The sequence below is a fragment of the Pleurodeles waltl genome, chromosome 6, assembly GCF_031143425.1.
Source record: "Pleurodeles waltl isolate 20211129_DDA chromosome 6, aPleWal1.hap1.20221129, whole genome shotgun sequence".
In the NCBI taxonomy this organism is placed as follows: Eukaryota; Metazoa; Chordata; class Amphibia; order Caudata; family Salamandridae; genus Pleurodeles; species Pleurodeles waltl.
The window spans coordinates 46,735,623-46,754,396 of record NC_090445.1 but is presented as its reverse complement, the minus strand read 5'-3'; the positions used below and the strand labels follow the sequence as shown (position 1 = coordinate 46,754,396).

Genomic DNA, 18,774 nt, shown 5'->3' with positions numbered 1-18,774 from the left:
TTATGCCTGGGAGCAAAATCACATAAAGGTGTGATTTTTCTTGGTGCAATACCAAGTGTGTAGAAACAATATTCGAAGCACAAGTCACACTTACAGGCAAAGCTCGTTTTCGTACATCAACAGTAGAGTGAAAAAGCTTGTAGGCGCAAAACCACATTTAGGTGCAAAGCCACGTTTTATATACAAAATCACATTTCAGGTGCTAAATCAGCAGTGTGTGGAAACAGTAAACTCAAAAGCACATCTATGTACAAAACAGACTTTAGGTGCAAAATGTTTAGTATAAGGGTGTCACATTTAGTAGGAAAATCTCATTTTGTTGCTAAATTGCCCATAACGCAACATAAGCATGAATCTCTAAACACTTTTAAGAGCCAAAGTATACCTCAACTGAAGTGCATGGACCTGCTCTGCAACTGAAGGAACTATGTGGACTAACACACTTAATAGGCAATAGTACTGCTAAGCCTGAAATACTCTGCTGAGCAGCAGTGTATTTCAAGCTTACCAGAAAAGCTACTTTTATCAAGCAATGGCTAACCCAAATTAAGCAACAGCTGAAGGGGGCTGGCGAAAAGCACCCCTCTTTGTATGTTGCTCTCGCTTGCAAGAGATATTGTATACAAGGGGCTTGCAGCCAAGTCATTGCTTAACATTAATTGGCTTCATTGTCATTCATATTTGCTGCCTTCTAATTTGCCAGAAAATGCTAGCTTTACTTCCTCTACTTTCGGTTGGAGCATGGACCAAGTGTTGATTTCTTCAGCCTGATTGTTGCCCTTCAATGATCAAGCTGAGATTGAGATACTATTTTGATTTTTTCTTCTTCCCTTTCGTCCTTGTTAAACCTCTTGCCATGTGTTGCTATGTTTTACTGTGCCACAGGCACTTCAAAGATGCCCTTTTCTCCTTTGAAATGGATATTTATTGTGACAGCGGATGTTACCTGCTTTTATAGAGACAACAGATGTTATCAGCTTCCAAGTGTAACTTCAGTAAGACATTCAAATGGCTACAATTGCTTTCTTCATGTGATGGGATTTGTTGCCAAATTATCACTTTTTTCTTTTTCACAAATGGGGAGATTAACTGATTTGCTCAGAATTACTGGTCTGTTGTGCCAAGACCTAACAATCATAGGCAAAGCCAATGGGTCTTTTTTGAACACTAATGGCTTTGCCATTGCCGTCTGTTCCTGCTGTACAGCATGGGCATTCCCAACTTTGACAATGATGTATAGCCATGCTGCATAGCATAATCATACAAAGGGACTATGATGCATCCAGCTCTAGTGCACATTAAGAAATGCATTAGCCCTGGCTGCATCATAGCTCTTTCTTAAATTAGTTTTAGCCAGACTGCTGTACAGCATGGCTAAAAAAACATTGCCAAAGCCAAAAGCTCTCATAAGTGAGACTTATTGCCTTCGCCAATGCTTGTTTTAGTGTAGATAACCTAAACCTGGCAAAATTCTCAAACACAGCTAGAAAGCCACACACAACACAGGACCCCCTGAATAGCCGCATACACTTTCACCAACCAACCTGACACTTATGCCCTGCCTCATGGTCACTCGCACACATTCCCTGCATCCGCAAAAGCAAAGCTGGAGGTTGCTCATTGTGCTACATCGCACCCAATACATGGAACAACCTCCCTCAACACATCTGCAAGAATCTGAAGTCCTGGCTCATCATATAAGCACCTTGGGGTCCACAAACCTACACATCTGCCGAAGCACCTGGATACCCTTTCAGGTGATTGGTACACTATACACATCAATATACCATAACATAGCTAGAACTAACAGAAACGGTGGAAATGAAATGAAACACGAAATACAAGAGGGCAGGGGGAGAGAGCACAAGAGATCACAAAGAAGGGAGAAAAAAAAAAAAATATCAGAAAAATGATGCCCAGTGAACAGAGGATTAGGGAGACAGGTCGGAAAACAGGTCAGCGAGTAGACACAACACCGAGACATACACAAGGGAATACACCCGAGCAAAAGAGATGGCAGATTAGGCACTGATACCGGTGGCATGCCAAACCTATCAGCACTGACACCCCGCAGCTACTCCTATCGTCTGTTACCATAACAAACTCAACAACAAGGCAGGAGCCTTGCACTGACTCTGACTCATGGGAGGGGGGAGCACCCACTGTCAGATCCAGAAGGAGGGAGCATCCACCGACCCAACCAGGGAAGGAGGATCACTCAGTGACTTAACCAGAGAAGGAGGATCACTCAGTGGCTTAACCAGGGAGGGAAGAGCACTCAGTGAGTTACGCAAGGAGGGAAGAGCACTCAGTCGCTAAAGCGGGGAGGGAAGAGCACTCCGTAGCATAAAGCACAGAGGGACGAGCACTCAGTGGCATAAAGCAGGGAGGGAAGAGCACTCAGTGGCATAAAGCTGGGAAGGAAGAGCACTCAGTGGCATAAAGCAGGGAGGGAAGAGCACTCAGTGACTTAAGCAGGGAGGGAAGAGCACTCAGTGACTTAAGCAAGGAGGGAAGAAGAACACTCAGTGAGTTAACCAGGGAGTGAGGAGAACTCCTTAACTTAAACAGGGAGGGAGGAGCGCACTTGGTGACTTAACCAGGGAAGGAAGATCCCTCCGTGACTAAACCAGGGAGGAAAGAGCACTCAGTGACTAAACCAGGGAGGGAAGAGCACTCAGTGACTAAACCAGGGAGGGAAGAGCACTCAGTGACTAAACCAGGGAGGGAAGAGCACTCAGTGACTTAAGCAGGGAGGGAAGAGCACTCAGTGACTTAAGCAGGGAGGGAAGAGCACTCAGTGACTTAAGCAGGGAGGGAAGAGCACTCCGTGACTTAAGCAGGGAGGGATAAGCACTCAGTGACTTAACCAAGGAAGGATGAGCACTCAGTGACAACCAGGGAGGGAAAAGTACTCAGTGACTTAAGCAGGGAGCACCTAGTGACTTAACCAGAGGGGGTGGGGTGGGATACCCACAGACAGAACTAGGAAGTGGGGGGTGGGGCACCAGCCACCTGTCCAGCAACTGAATTAGGGAGAGTGGGTTAGTGCCCACCTAGTAAGCCAGGGAGGGGGAAGCACCAATCAACTAAATTGGTGGTGGGTAGAGCACCCACCCGACTAAACCGGGAGGGAGGGGCGACGGGGGAGCACACACCGACTGAATCAGTGGGGGGGGGGGGGGGGGGGCAACCCACTGACTGAACAAGTGGGGGTTGGGGGGGCAACCCACCGACTGAACCAGTGGAGGGGGGGGGGGGCAACCCACCAACTGAATCTGCTGGGGGTGGGGGGGAGCAACCCACCAACGGAACCAGTGAGCGGGGAGGCACCCACTGACTGAACCACTGACCGGGGAGGCAGGGGCCACCGACTGAGCCAGTTGGGGGGGGGGGGGGGCACCGAATGAACCAGTGGTAGGAGCACCCACTGACTGAACCAGTAGTGGGGAGCAACCCACCAAATTAACCAGTGGGGGGGAAGGGGGAGCACCCATTGACAACCAGTGGGGGGAGGGGGGAGCACCCACTGACAAACAATGGGGGGGAGCACCCACTGACAAACAGTGTGGGGGGAGCACCCACTGACAACCAGTATGAGGGGGGGGAGCACCCACCAGATGAACCGGGGGTAGGGGGGGGGGTGCACCAACAAAAAAATGCACCCGGTATTGGGGAGCACCACCACTGGACCTAGTAAAGGGTAGAACCCACTGCCTGAACCGGGACAGGAAAGCCATCAGTTGAACCAGGGAAGGGGGAGAACCACTGACTGATTCAACCATGGGGGAGCACCTACCGACTGAAGGAAGGAAGTGGGCACCCACCAACTGGAGCAGAGGGGAGAAGCACACACTGCCTACATCGGGAGAACTGAAAACAGACTGACAGAAGGGGGGTGGAGCGCCTCACTGACTGAAGCACTTGGGCATACCGCCTAAACCTGGAAGGGAGAGCATCCACCCAGTCTCTGAAACAGAAAGGGGGGACACCCGCCGTCCGCAAAAGGTAGGGGGAGCACTCACTGACTGAACAAGGCAGTGGAGTGCATCCCTCTGCTGAACCAAGAAAAAGGAGGAAAGAAATCTGATTAAATAAGGGAGCGGGGCACCCAACGACTGCATCGGGTGGGAGGAAGAGAACCCACTGGCTGAGCCAGGGAGTAGGAGCACAGAGACAACGAGGGGGTGAGGGTTGGTGCCTCTCGTGGACAGACCATGGAAGTACACTTAATGGCTGTACCAGGGATGAGGCACTTGCACACAAGTCTAAGACACAAGGCAGCCAGCTACTATTTGGCTCATACGGAAGCTCTTGATTAGCAGCTTGGCAATGTCCACCAGGCAGGGGGGACGAGGGAGAGGGCACCAGCCTGGTCAAAAGGTCACCCAACAGGCTGGGAAGGCAGGGTAGAATGCCACCACAAAATCAAGACAAAGCAGCAGACCTTGCACGCCAGCCACACACCAGCAACAGATCAGGCAGACTAAAACAAAGCTCACAATCAGATGTTGCCTAGGCGTCCTGCACCCACCGGCACAACCACATATTGGCTTAAAATTCTCCTTTGCAGGCTCCCCCCTCTACCCACTCAGATACCAACAAGACAGCCCACACAGCAGGATCGGCAACCCGCAGACAATAGCTACAGACTGCTGAAACCGCACACACCACCACACTTGCTCCAAACGAGAAACCTGCTGAAGTGACCAGTTCTGCTATACAGTTTATGGCACTTGCGCCTCAATTATACTACTCTTCACTAGTTCTGTCTGGGTGTTGAGGCCCATTTGTGCCTCTGCATGAAATGTGTAAGAGCCTCAAGAATTGCAACAATCTTTACAGTTACTAGATTGCCTAAATCCCAACTCCTAGGACCATCTACTTTTGTTTCTACCTCGGGTATATTCCTTTCACAGAATCCACCACACAGGGGATGGTTAGAAACAGGATGTAGCAGGCCAGTACTCCTCTAGATGTGATCCTTGGATTATCAACCCTGAAGCTGACTTGTGCACTATATGAAGAGTACTGAGGCTTCACAGAACCATTGAGGCACAGAGCACACAGGGCTTATATGCATGTCACCCATCTGTCAAACACTCCACTTCGTTCATCACCACCTCCTCCCACAAGCATAAGCCTCAACCACTTCACCTTACCAGGACACTCCTCAGGGAGCCAGAATATCTCTTTAAGTCTCTACTGAGTGCCTAAAAAATAAACTCAGCCTATCTCCTCCCTGGTATTCCAAAACACAAACACAAACATTTGAGTTACCATTCAGCGCCATGGCCGGCATGACCAGCGACATCTTGGGTCTGGACGTCTTGTTGTGGCTGATGGCTGGAAGCAGGAGGTGATCCTGGAAATAAAAAAATGCTCAGGTTAACCACAGGGAACAAGGGGGGAGCAGGACTGTCAGACTTAATTTGGGGATTAGGTTTGGGAATAGGCGGTACTGAGCACCACCATGGTACTCGGGGTCTATTGCCACTGGTGCACTAGTATGGCTCTGCAAACCAAGTCAAGTACACCCTTTCTGCAGTTGACTACCAGGGTAGTAAGGATGAGCAGTCAGACTCCTCAGGGAGGTAGTGTAGGGGTCCCAGGTTTAGAACTCAGACACTCAGAATTCAAACATCCAAACTTCAAACACAATAAATCAGTTTCCAATCCAGCGCTGGTCTTTTATTAAAAAATGTAAGTACTTTAATATCACAACAACTGGAATACAATACAAAACTAGACAGGAGTTGCAACTACAAGGTTAATGATCTCACACATGGGCTCTAGTGAAGCACTACAGCAGATAAGGTACAAACCTTTCAACTCTACAGCATCCCCCAATATCTATGGTGACTTCCTAGCAATTCGGTTCTAGGCAGGATTAGTCAGATGTCCAAATCCACTGAACAGTCGCCACATCTGCAACTGCGTTTACAAAGGCAAAGGTAACTTCCTACTGCAGGATTATCTTTGTGTTTTCAGTCTTTTGAGGTCAGGCTTCACATTACATGGTCAGTAAAGATGGTGCTCGATGGTGCAATTATCAGATTCTTACTGTCGCTGTCTGCTTTGGCATTGCTCAACCAGGGCAGTGACCTCACTCCTCGTTTGGACCACAGAGGGGTTGCGCTTGGTATGCCAGATTGACAGGTGCTTGCCTTCAGCAGCTGCAACCTTCGGGCCGGGGCAGATCTTCCACTTCAGTAGCAATTAAATGTCCTCAGGAGAAAATGTGCCACACACTGGAATCAGCAGCACAGTTCCTTCCACGACACTGCAATGCTATGGACAGTATTCTGTTTTTGGCTTCTTTATTTAGTTCACCCCATGAACCATGTTCTGAGATATGGGCCAACCCTCAAAATTCAGGCCAGTACCAGCATCATTCCCACTTGGTAGTCATCTTCTTTGGGGTCCTCCACACTCCATGAACCAGCTGGGCTTCTCCTCCTGGACAGTCTGTTCTCCTGCAAGGCCAGGCTCCTTCCTTCCCTTTCTGAGCAGGCACACAGGCTCATGGACCACTAGGAAGAACCACAGCTTCTACAGCCAACTCCAGAGACTTCAGATGATGTCCCATCACCTCTGGAGGGTGACCATCAAGCAGTTACCAGACCTGGTCTCAGGGCAGCTTTCGAATACAGAGTAGCACCTTCCTTGGTTCCATGGTTCTGGAAATGTTGTTTTCTGGCTGTAGTGCAGACACAAGACATTGTGCAAGGTGATGGCTGTCACAGCCAGATAGCAATTGTGGTGGTTTCAAGCAGGAGAAAGAAGCATGAACACAATGAAGTGTGAAGTCTCTGCTCCTGGCTTTCATCAGCCTTCCTGAAGTACCAATCCGGGACCGAAAAAAGGGCAGACCTGTGCCTAGAAACATCCCCACCTTTAACAACAGAACCTGTTGACATACCCCTCCTCAATCACTATCCATCAAATCGCAGTGCTCTGGAAAGTTTAATCAGCAACCCCTTTGCTGAAAGGTCTTCATTGAATTTCTTTATCCAGCCTCTCTCACGTCAGTGTCTTAGGGCCAGATGTAGGAACCATTTTGCATGGCGCAAACTGCGAAATTCGCAGTTTGTGCCATGCAAAACGGGCATCGCGATGCACATTCCCATTTTGCGAGTCGGTACCGACTCGCAAAATGAGAATGCGACTCGCAAATAGGAAGGGGTGTTCCCCTTCCTATTTGTGATTCGCACAGCGATGCAGAATTGCTTTGTGACCGCGAACGTGGTCGCAAAGAAATTCGCAGTTAGCACCCATGTCAAGAGGGTGCTAACTCATTCGCAAAAGGGAAGGGGTCCCCGTGGGACCCCTTCCCCTTTGTGAATGTTGCCATGAATATTTTTTCAGAGCAGGACCACTGCCTACTCTGAAAAAACGAAACCAAATGGTTTCATTTTTTCTTTTGTATTGGAACTCGTTTTCCTTTGAGAGAAACGGGCTGCTATACAAAAAAAAAAAAAAAACTGCTTTATTAAAAAAGCAGTCACAGACATGGAGGTCTGCTGTCTCCAGCAGGCCACCATCCCTGTGAGTGCAGGGAATCGCAAGGGGGTCACAAATTGTGACCCAACTCATTAATATTAATGAGGTGGGCCTTTGCGACCCCCTTACGATTCACAGAAGGTGTCTGAGACACAATTCTGCATATGATTTTGTGACTCTGAAATTGCGAGTCGCACCTACTCGCAATTTCCGAGTCGCAAAATCAAATCTTCCTACATTTGGCCCTTAGTCTCCACCCCCGGCCAACAGAAACGCAGGCAATACACTTCCTGGGGGAGGTGTATCCACCCTCCATCTTGAGCCATCCTAAACAGGGGTAATCCAAAATGGATCTCATTGGTCCTAGCAACACATTGCACTGGATTTTGCTGTTAGGTACGCGCCACACAAACACTTGATATGGCTGCACATAGATTTTAGGTGCAATGGTCTGGGTGTCACATTGAAGTGGAACTGTTACCTGGTGGGGCTAGTAGGCTGCCCTCCGCTCAGACATAGAAAAAAAGGTTTGTTCAGAGCTATTAATTCACAAATTCGGCATGCTGCCATCACTGCTTCATGCGAACCCATGACAGGGACAGAAATCCCATGTTGACAAAAAAAGGGCACGCTTTGTACGCCTGTCCAGGACAGAGAGCGCACTGTGGGATTATCATGGACACACTAGATCCCAGTTTCACATGCATTTGGGTCACTCACAGCAGGCATGCGCATCTGTAAACCGCGCTGGCGACATTCCTCCCAACAGGGACAGGCAGGTAAAACACTTGGTACAAAGGAGGAAGAAGCACCAGTGCTATTTCCATACTGTGGGTAGCATGCTTCATGGTGGGACTTTGATCAGTTGGGCCAATGCTCTGATACAATGCCGCAAGGCCCTGGATAAGCCCCGTGTTCAGAGTTTTTGCTGGAATGGCAGTATGACACCAGTTAAGACAGATCATAGGATGCTTGAATGGGGAGCGGCGTCACCCACCGTAAGCAGATCTGTGCCAGTGGTACTTAGCTGCACATTCTGTGGGGGCAGTGCACCATTACTAACTTGGACAAACGGGCAATTGAGCTCTTCCAGTCAGGGGGCTACAGTATTGCCAAACGTAACTGGCCAGGTCTGAGCATCCCACATGAGCATACTCCGTAACGCAGAGTGCACTGAAAACATGTAACTCTACAGGTACACACCAGCCGTTTCTAAAGGCTCCCACAGAGCTACATACCCAGCAAGAATTACGCTTTTCTCTTAATCCACAACCTTTGTATTCATTCACTTTGTATTTCATCCACTTTCATTAACTATACATATTCAGCTACAAAAAAGCCTAACTCATTTTGTTGGGAATAGCAGATTAATTTACAAATTCTTCCTACATGGGCATCTGAATTACTGCAAGGCAAGAGAGAATATTGATACGGTGACTGTTCCATTAACCAAAAAAAAAAAAAAAAAAGGATAAAACACTGCTTATCTGCACCCCTCCCCAAAAGCTTCATAGCCATACCTGAAAAGAAGCATGAACGTAAAAACAGATGACTGCATCAAACTGGGGTTGAACGCACCATACTGGCTCCCAGTGGAATCCAGACGCTGTATCATTTGTTAGGCCTACTGGACTAAATGTTCTTCCCACCTTCAAAAGCTGGCACCGCATGGTACCCCCAGCAGGAATCTGCCCTCAGTGATGCACCAATATCCCCCGTGCCCTTCAACTGACCGAACCACTGAGGCCAGTCACTGGGAGTTCAAAGATCTAATCTCTGGAATGCACCGAACCACCATTTAAGAGCTGAAACAAACCACGGTAGACTCAAGCGCCTCCTCAAATCCAAATGAGTTCTTTTGACCTGCGATCAAAGAATGATAGACTAGATCACTTCACATTCTGCTCGGCTCTAATGGCCCCTATGTTTAGATTTTATGTTCTGACGTGTCTTCTCTATGTTCTGCATTGCTACGCTAGTGGGGGTAAAGTCTTTTGCATTACATGCGGAAGCTGCGCTGATAAGTGCTTGTAAGTTTTCTGAACAGCGCTTTGTTTTTCCTCCAGTAATCTTGGAAATCATACAAGCCTTTCAGAAGAGTGGCCAGTGCCCTCTAGCCAGGATTTGGAAGACTGATAATGGTAGGAGAAAAACAGCTATTCATGTGGCCTTTCTTCCTGCACCCCTTATGTGCCTACAAGTCCTCTCCATATAAATGCCCTTGCAGTCACCATCTGGGTAAGTTAAATGATGGCTCCTTTGGCCAGAACAGCATACCATCTCAGAGGCTCTATAGTCTAGGAGATCCCATGTACCTGCTCACAAGTGACACCAATAAGGAGGGGGAATTAAACTGCTGCTGCATCACTACTCTAGACTGTGCTTAAGTGGAAAGGAAAATGTCACTTACCCAGTGTACATCTGTTCGTGGCATTAGTCGCTGCAGATTCACATGTTGTGCATAGTCCGCCGCCTGGTGTTGGGTCGGAGTGTTACAAGTTGTTTTTGTTCGAAGAAGTCTTTTTGAGTCCCGAGACCGAGGGACTCCTCCTCCTTTGTTCCATTGCGCATGGGCGTCGACTCCATGTTAGATTGTTTTCCCCGCAGAGGGTGAGGTAGGAGTTGTGTATGTTAGTAATAGTGCCCATGCAATGGAATGAATAAGTATGTACCAACTAAGGTTTAAGTAATATATATTTACAAATGTACAAATGTTGAAGATAACTTCCAAACGGCTACAGGCTCCCGGGGAGGCGGGTGGGCACATGTGAATCTGCAGCGACTAATGCCACGAACAGATGTACACTGGGTAAGTGACATTTTCCGTTCGGTGGCATGTGTAGCTGCAGATACACATGCTGTGCATAGACTAGTAAGCAGTTATCTCCCCAAAAGCGGTGGCTCAGCCTGTAGGAGTTGAAGTAGTCTGAAATAAAGTTCTCAGTACGGCTTGACCTACTGTGGCTTGTTGTGCGGATAACACGTCTACACAGTAGTGTTTAGTAAATGTGTGAGGCGTGGACCATGTGGCTGCCTTACATATCTCGTTCATTGGAATGTTTCCTAGAAAGGCCATGGTAGCGCCTTTCTTTCTGGTTGAATGTGCCCTTGGTGTAATGGGCAGTTCTCTCTTTGCTTTAAGGTAGCAGTTTTGGATGCACTTAACTATCCATCTGGCTATACCCTGTTTTGACATTGGGTTTCCTGTATGAGGTTTTTGAAATGCAATAAACAGTTGTTTTGTTTTCCTAATTTCTTTTGTTCTGTCAATGTAGTACATTAGTGCTCTTCTGATGTCTAATGTATGTAGTGCCCTTTCAGCTACTGAGTCTGGCTGTGGGAAGAACACTGGTAGTTCTACTGTTTGATTTAAGTGGAACGGTGAAATAACTTTTGGTAAAAAATTTGGATTGGTTCTTAGGACCACCTTATTTTTGTGTATTTGAATAAAAGGTTCTTGTATAGTAAACGCCTGAATTTCACTTAATCTTCTTAGAGATGTGATGGCAATGAGAAATGCAACCTTCCACGTTAAGAATTGCATTTCGCAAGAGTGCATGGGTTCAAAAGGTGGGCCCATGAGTCTTGTTAAGACGATGTTGAGGTTCCATGAAGGAACAGGTGGTGTTCTTGGTGGTATAATTCTTTTCAGGCCTTCCATAAACGCTTTAATGACAGGTATCCTAAATAGTGAAGTTGAATGGGTAATTTGCAGGTATGCAGATATTGCTGCGAGGTGTATCTTTATGGAAGAGAAGGCTAGATTTGATTTTTGTAAATGTAGCAAGTATCCCACTATATCCTTTGGAGATGCATGTAATGGGTGAACTTGATTATTAGGCAGTAGCAAACAAATATTTTCCATTTGCTTGCATAGCAGTGTCTAGTGGATGGTCTTCTAGCTTGTTTTATGACTTCCATACATTCTTGGGTGAGGTTTAAATGACCGAATTCTAGGATCTCAGGAGCCAGATTGCTAGATTCAGCGATGCTGGGTTTGGATGCCTGATCTGTTGTTTGTGTTGTGTTAACAGATCTGGTCTGTTGGGCAACCGGACATGGGGTACTACTGACAGGTCTAGTAGTGTTGTGTACCAAGGTTGTCTTGCCCATGTTGGTGCTATTAGTATGAGTTTGAGTTTGTTTTGATTCAATTTGTTTACTAGATATGGAAGGAGAGGGAGAGGGGGAAAAGCGTACGCAAATATCCCTGACCAGTTCATCCATAGAGCATTGCCTTGAGACTGCCTGTGTGGGTACCTGGATGCGAAGTTTTGGCATTTTGCGTTCTCCTTTGTTGCAAATAGGTCTATTTGAGGTGTCCCCCAAATTTTGAAGTGTTTAGAATTTGGGGGAGAATCTCCCATTCGTAGACCTGTTGGTGATCTCGAGAGAGATTGTCTGCTAGTTGATTTTGGATCCCTGGAATAAATTGTGCTATTAGGCGAATGTGGTTGTGAATTGCCCATTGCCATATCTTTTGTGCCAGGAGGCACAGCTGTGTCGAGTGTGTTCCCCCCTGTTTGTTTAGATAATACATTGTTGTCATGTTGTCTGTTTTGACAAGAATGTATTTGTGGGTTGTGATGGGTTGAAATGCTTTCAACGCTAGGAATACTGCTAACAATTCGAGGTGATTTATATGCAGCTTTGTTTGATGTACGTCCCATTGTCCTTGGATGCTGTGTTGATTGAGGTGTGCTCCCCACCCTGTCATGGAAGCATCTGTTATCACGTATTGTGGCACTGGGTCTTGGAAAGGCCGCCCTTTGTTTAAATTTATACTGTTCCACCATAGAAGCGAGATGTATGTTTGGCGGTCTATCAACACCAGATCTAGAAGGTGACCCTGTGCATGTGACCACTGTGATGCTAGGCACTGTTGTAAGGGCCTCATGTGCAGTCTTGCGTTTGGGACAATGGCTATGCATGAGGACATCATGCCTAGGAGTTTTAATACCGTCTTTGCCTGTATCTTTTGTGTTGGATACATGGCTTGTATAACCTTGTGAAAATTTTGAACCCTTTGTGGACTTGGAGTGGCTATTCCCTTTGTTGTGTTGATTGTCGCTCCTAAGTATTGCTGTGTTTTGCACAGCAGAATGTGAGATTTTGTATAGTTGATGGAGAAACCGAGTTTGTAGAGGGTTTGTATGACATAATCTGTGTGGTGTGAACACTTTGTGAGGGAGTTGGTCTTGATTAGCCAATCGTCTAGGTACGGGAATACGTGTATATGCTGCCTTCTGATGTGTGCAGCTACTACTGCTAGGCATTTTGTAAATACTCTTGGTGTGGTTGTGATACCGAACGGCAACACTTTGAATTGGTAATGTATTCCCTTGAATACGAACCTTAGGTATTTCCTGTGCGAGGGATGTATCGGTATATGGAAATATGCGTCCTTTAGATCTAAGGTTGTCATGTAGTCTTGTTGCTTTAGCAGTGGTAACACGTCTTGTAGCGTGACCATGTGAAAGTGTTCTGATTTGATGTAGGTGTTTAGTGTTCTGAGATCTAGGATTGGTCTCAGTGTTTTGTCCTTTTTTGGTATTAGAAAGTACAGTGAGTAAACTCCTGTGTTTATTTGTGTACATGGTACCAATTCTATTGCATCCTTTAGCAGTAATGCTTGAACTTCTAGTTCTAGAAGGTCTAAATGCTGTTTTGACATATTCTGTGTTTTTGGTGGGACATTTGGAGGGAGTTGGAGAAATTCTATGCAATAACCATGTCGGATAATTGCTAAGACCCAAGTGTCTGTTGTTATCTCCTCCCAAGATTTGTAAAACTGACTTAGTCTTCCCCCCACTGATGTTGTGTGAAGGGGTTGAGTGACTTGTGAGTCACTGTTTGGTTGCAGGGGTTTTTGTACTTTGAAATTTTCCCCGGTTTCTAGGGAATTGTCCTCCTCTATACTGGCCCCGAAAGCTTCCCCTTTGGTACTGTCCCTGGTAGGTAGACAGTGTAGATTGTGAGGTGCTGGCTTGACCCCGAAACCCCCCTCTGAAGGTTGTTTTGCGGAAGGTGCAGAAAGTGCCTCTGCCCTGTGGGGAATAGAGTGCGCCCATGGCCTTGGCTGTGTCCGTGTCCTTTTTCAATTTCTCAATTGCCATGTCCACTTCGGGTCCAAACAATTGTTGTTCATTGAACGGCATATTGAGCACCGCTTGCTGTATTTCCGGTTTAAAGCCAGATGTGCGCAACCATGCGTGCCTTCTTATGGTTACTGCGGTATTTATTGTTCTTGCCGCTGTGTCCGCTGCGTCCATAGAGGAGCGTATTTGGTTATTGGAGATGTTTTGTCCCTCCTCAACCACTTGTTTTGCCCGTTTTTGAAATTCTTTGGGTAGATGCTCGATGAGATGCTGCATCTCGTCCCAATGGGCTCTATCATATCGCGCTAGGAGCGCCTGAGAGTTCGCGATGCGCCACTGGTTTGCAGCTTGTACTGCGACCCTTTTCCCAGCTGCGTCGAACTTGCGGCTCTCTTTATCTGGAGGTGGTGCATCGCCTGATGTGTGCGAGTTGGCTCTCTTGCGAGCTGCCCCTACCATGACTGAATCTGGTGGCAGTTGTGAGGTGATAAAAGCAGGGTCCGTGGGCGGTGCTTTATATTTTTTCTCCACCCTTGGAGTAATCGCTCTACTTTTGACAGGTTCTTTGAAGATCTGCTTTGCGTGCCTTAGCATTCCTGGAAGCATAGGTAGGCTTTGGTAGGAGCTATGGGTGGAGGAGAGGGTGTTGAAAAGGAAGTCATCCTCGACAGGTTCTGCGTGTAACGACACGTTATGGAATTCTGCTGCCCTAGCTACCACCTGTGCATACGCTGTGCTGTCCTCAGGTGGTGAGGGCTTGGTAGGGTACGACTCAGGACTATTGTCTGATACTGGGGCGTCGTATAGGTCCCAAGCGTCCTGGTCGTCTTGGCTCATGGTGGTATGAGCCGGTGAATGTGACGGAGTCTGTGCCGGTGATGTGTGAGTTACAGGTGGAGTAGAGGGTGGCGGAGTTACCTTCTTCACCATTTTTTGTGGTGTTTGTTCTTGTGTTTGGAACTCGAGTCTCCTTTTTCTCCTGATTGGGGGGAAGAGTGCTGATCTTCCCTGTCCCACTTTGTATGAAGATCCGCTTTTGTGTGTGGTCTACATCAGTGGTCTGTAACTCTTCTTCAAATCTGTGTTTGCGCATTGGAGAGGACAGTGATTGTTCCTCTGTATATGAGCTGGCAGTTGGTTCGGTTGCTGGTCGTTTTGGCACCGAAACTGTGTCTCTGCTTGTTTTCGGCTCCGAGGAGAATTTTTTCTTTTTCGGCGTCGAGCTCTCTCGGCGTCGAGCTCTCTCGGCGTCGATCTTCCTCGGTGCCACTGTCTCTGCGTCGAGCAGCTTCGGTTCCGCTGTCTCGGCGTCGATCTTTTTCGGCAGCACTTTCTCGGTCCCGAGATTGCTGCGTGCCTGTGTCTCGACCCGAGTCGGACGATCTCGGCACCAGTTCGGCCTTTTTTGGTGCCGATGGACGGTCACCTACTTTATGGGTTGAGCCATGGCCTGTTGGCAGTGGCGTCCCCTGGACCTTGTATGTTTTCTTGTGTGGTGCTTGCTTCGACGTCTTACTCACGGTTTCTTTGACGTCGAATTCCTCGGAGTCCGATTCATGGATGGAGAAGGCTTCCTCTTCTTCTCCTTGTCCCGTCGGCGTGGACGCCATCTGCAATCTTCTGGCTCGCCGGTCACGGAGCGTTTTTCGGGACCGAAACGCACGACAGGCCTCACACATTTCTTCCTTGTGCTCGGGCGACAGGCACAAGTTACAGACCAAATGTTGGTCTGTATATGGATATTTATTGTGGCATTTAGGACAGAATCGGAACGGGGTCCGTTCCATCAGTGTCGATGTTACACGCGGTCGGGCCGACCAGGCCCCAACGGGGGATCGAAATTACCCCGAAGGGCTACCGGAGCTCTTCACGATTCGGTGTCGATTCTATTCTTACCCGATACCGAGCGAAACAATACCGACGTAGTTTTCCGAAGTTAAGACTATCTTTCCGTCCCGAAACCCGGAGCGAAAAGGAACACGTCCGAACCCGATGGCGGAAAAAAAACAATCTAACATGGAGTCGACGCCCATGCGCAATGGAACAAAGGAGGAGGAGTCCCTCGGTCTCGGGACTCGAAAAGACTTCTTCGAACAAAAACAACTTGTAACACTCCGACCCAACACCAGGCGGCGGACTATGCACAACATGTGTATCTGCAGCTACACATGCCACCGAACATATATTTACTGATAGTGTGTTGTCCCACGCTACAGCCAAATCCCTAGTCCAAGCAATGCTAAACACAACATTTGCGTACAGAAGTGTATGCATCATCTTCAGTCATCTGGACAGGGGAGCAGAATTAGTCTCTGACCCTAACAGTGCTATCAGGTACCAGGGATCTACATTTAGCCATACCAAAATTTCTGTCTTCACACTGGCTGGGTTCCTGTGCTATCAGCTGGAGGAGTTCAGCCTTACTCTTGTTAATAGATATGCTTCTTAAACAACTGTTGTTTTGTATTTGAAAGTGGAAAAAATAAACTTTGAAGGACTTCTGGTACCTTGGACACATAAAATTGTCAATCAAACAATTGTTTGAGATGAAGAAAGAAGGGGCAGGGAAAGTGAAGATCAAGGGCCATAATACAGCAGAAACACTGTCAGCCCAAATGCACAGCAGTAATGAACCCATTTATGAGAAATTGCTTTTATATATGTAGCCTCTGCCCTCAATTTTGCAGCTTTGTTGTGATGGGTTTACTCTTGTCCAGTCGCTAAGCAATTTATCAATCAATCAAGGATTTATAGAGCGCACTAATCACCTGTTAGGGTCTCAAGGCGTGGGGGGGGGAGCTACTGGTCGTAGAGCCATGTCTTGAGGCGTTTCCTGAATGTCAAGAGGTCTTGGGTCTGGCAAAGGTGGAGCGGTAGGGATTTCCAGGTCTTGCCGGCTAGGTGAGAGAAGGATCTTGCGATCAAAGAATGGTAGACTAGATCACTTCACATTCTGCTCGGCTCTAATGGCCCCTATGTTTAAATTTTATGTTTTGACGTGTCTTCTCTATGTTCTGCATTGCTACGCTAGTGTGAGTAAGGTCTTTTGCATTACATGCGAAAGCTGTGCTAATAGCTGCTTGTAAGTTTTCTGAACAGCGCTTTGTATCACGTTAAACACTCACTCACAAAAGGCTTCTCAGTTCACTACTCTTTCAATACAAGTAGGCACACTAGTTTTGCAGTCAAAGTTGTGTCTTGTGGTGTTGTTTCACATTGCAAGTGCATCATCTCCTCACAAGCGAGGACGAAATTTTACAACACCAGCCCCCGCTAATGGCATTACCCACTCCAGGAGGAGAACATTACCCTTCGGAAGGAGACCACATAGAAGGTGTCTTCTCGCCGGTCAATGGCATCCATGAAGTCATGGTATGTCTGGTCTGGCCGATGGTAGACCTGCAACTGGCTGGATGGTTCCCTGAAATGAGAGGCACAATAAACAAACTGCAGGGCAATCAGCAAAGCGCACAGCAGAAAATCTCAACCTTTCATGTACATGTATCAAGGCACCAAGACAACCTCAAAGTAAACGTTACATAAGTGACCGGTGTAATGTCTTCAGATCTGAACAATAACAGCAATGGACCAAATAACTGACCTGGGAAGACAATGAATGGCCTTCCAGTGTAGCTGGGTTTTGTTTTGCATACACTCACGTGCAGGCAAGGACTTGACTGTTTGGATGATTTCTCCAAGTGAGGTGACTCCTTTTTTAGATAATGTTTCACACTGTTTTACATTTAAAGCCCTGCCCCCTCTTATCATGCTTCACTGTGGGAAGTACAAATGCTGTCACGTTGGGGTTCTCCACAATTGAAAATATCCAGGCATCGGTTCTGGCCTCTGCATTGAATACACCCTTGCCATCTCCTACAGCGGAGTACAGCACTCATTAGAATCGGAGGGGCTGCGCATCCTGCGGAGAAGCACAGGCACCACCTACGTGTGCACGAGTGGGGATGCCACCACATACAGAAACCGACAGGAATTGGGGCTTCCATGAGCATCCTGCGAGACGTACTCTTGGCTTGGACGTCAATTCCCCTTGTGGGTCTGTTCTATGCTATCCTAACCCACCTATCTTCATTTGTAAGGCACATGTTGGGTGGCAGCTTACACCCAAGACTACAGACAGCTCTGGAGTGAAATCAGACCAATCACAAAGCAAGGGCCACTAGTCTCACAACCTTTGCTTGGTGTAAATGCCGGTACCAACCTCACAATTTACAATCTTCACTTTCCTGCTTTTATGTCTTCCTCCTTGGGCTTGATTCCAGAAAGAGGAACGGGGTTGTGTGTGTATAGGAAGTATCCTCTGCTGCTCTGTGATATGCAGGAACCCTAGCTGTCTGGGGTGGGTGAGACTGCTTGGCTTGCTCTGATGTGAGCAAAGCTTGCACAGCTACCATCTGCTCTGTACCAGTTCAGGGTGTGAGGCAAGCTTCACTGCCATTCTATGAAGCTTGCATCGCTGCTGCCAATAGTTGCACCCACTCTTTGTACGGCTGGAAACTTGCCTGCGCTGTAGCTGTCCATCCTGCGCCAAGAGGTTTGCACTGCTCCCTGCGCTGTGTTCTGGGCATCAGGGAATCTGTCACCACTGCTCTGCGCACTGTACTACTGTGTGCATTCTAGTGTTGCTTGAGAAAAATCTTCACCTGTGCCAAAGCCAGACCCTGTCAGGTTTGGCAATGCTGATATTAATATGCAACAGTTCTATTGTATGTTGCTAAGGTGCGTGGGACGAAGGTGTCTGAGGTCTTTAAGAAGTTAGCTGTTTCACAATAACATGGTCCATGGTAGGTGCGATTCTAGCGTCGCAAGGGCTGGAAAAGCCATTCATACAGCACAAAGAGAGTGAGGAGGGGGGTTGTTTTCTAAGCTGATTCAGTCTTTGGGGCTGTTACTGATGAGAGATTGGGGGTGAACGGTGGTCAAGGCCCATCATGGAACCAATGAGAACCTAGGCTTACCTTTCATGGTTTACAATAAGACTTACTTGTATCAAAGCGAGTCTGACCCAGACGGCTTTTCATTGGGTCCTATTTTCTTTCTTTTATTCAGTTCTTTCATCAACCTGTGCGCCTCAGAAATGTTGCGCTTAGTCCATTATGAGTACGGGGATATTTTAAAGATCGTGGAAGTGAACCCACCCTACCGCCTCCTCTAG

The 18,774-nt window shown here is 47.4% G+C and overlaps 1 protein-coding gene across 1 annotated transcript in view; it reads right to left on the bottom strand.

Annotated features, from left to right (window-relative positions):
- The window catches only part of ATF6B (activating transcription factor 6 beta), a 184,931-nt gene that overhangs the window by 7,328 nt on the left and 158,829 nt on the right, over nt 1–18,774 (bottom strand). Inside the window, exons 14-15 of the mRNA XM_069237233.1 lie at nt 16,911–17,022; nt 5,281–5,365 (exon numbers count right to left, since the gene is read on the bottom strand). Of these exons, the coding sequence (XP_069093334.1) occupies nt 5,281–5,365; nt 16,911–17,022 (197 nt within the window). The remainder of the gene's footprint in view (nt 1–5,280; nt 5,366–16,910; nt 17,023–18,774) is intronic.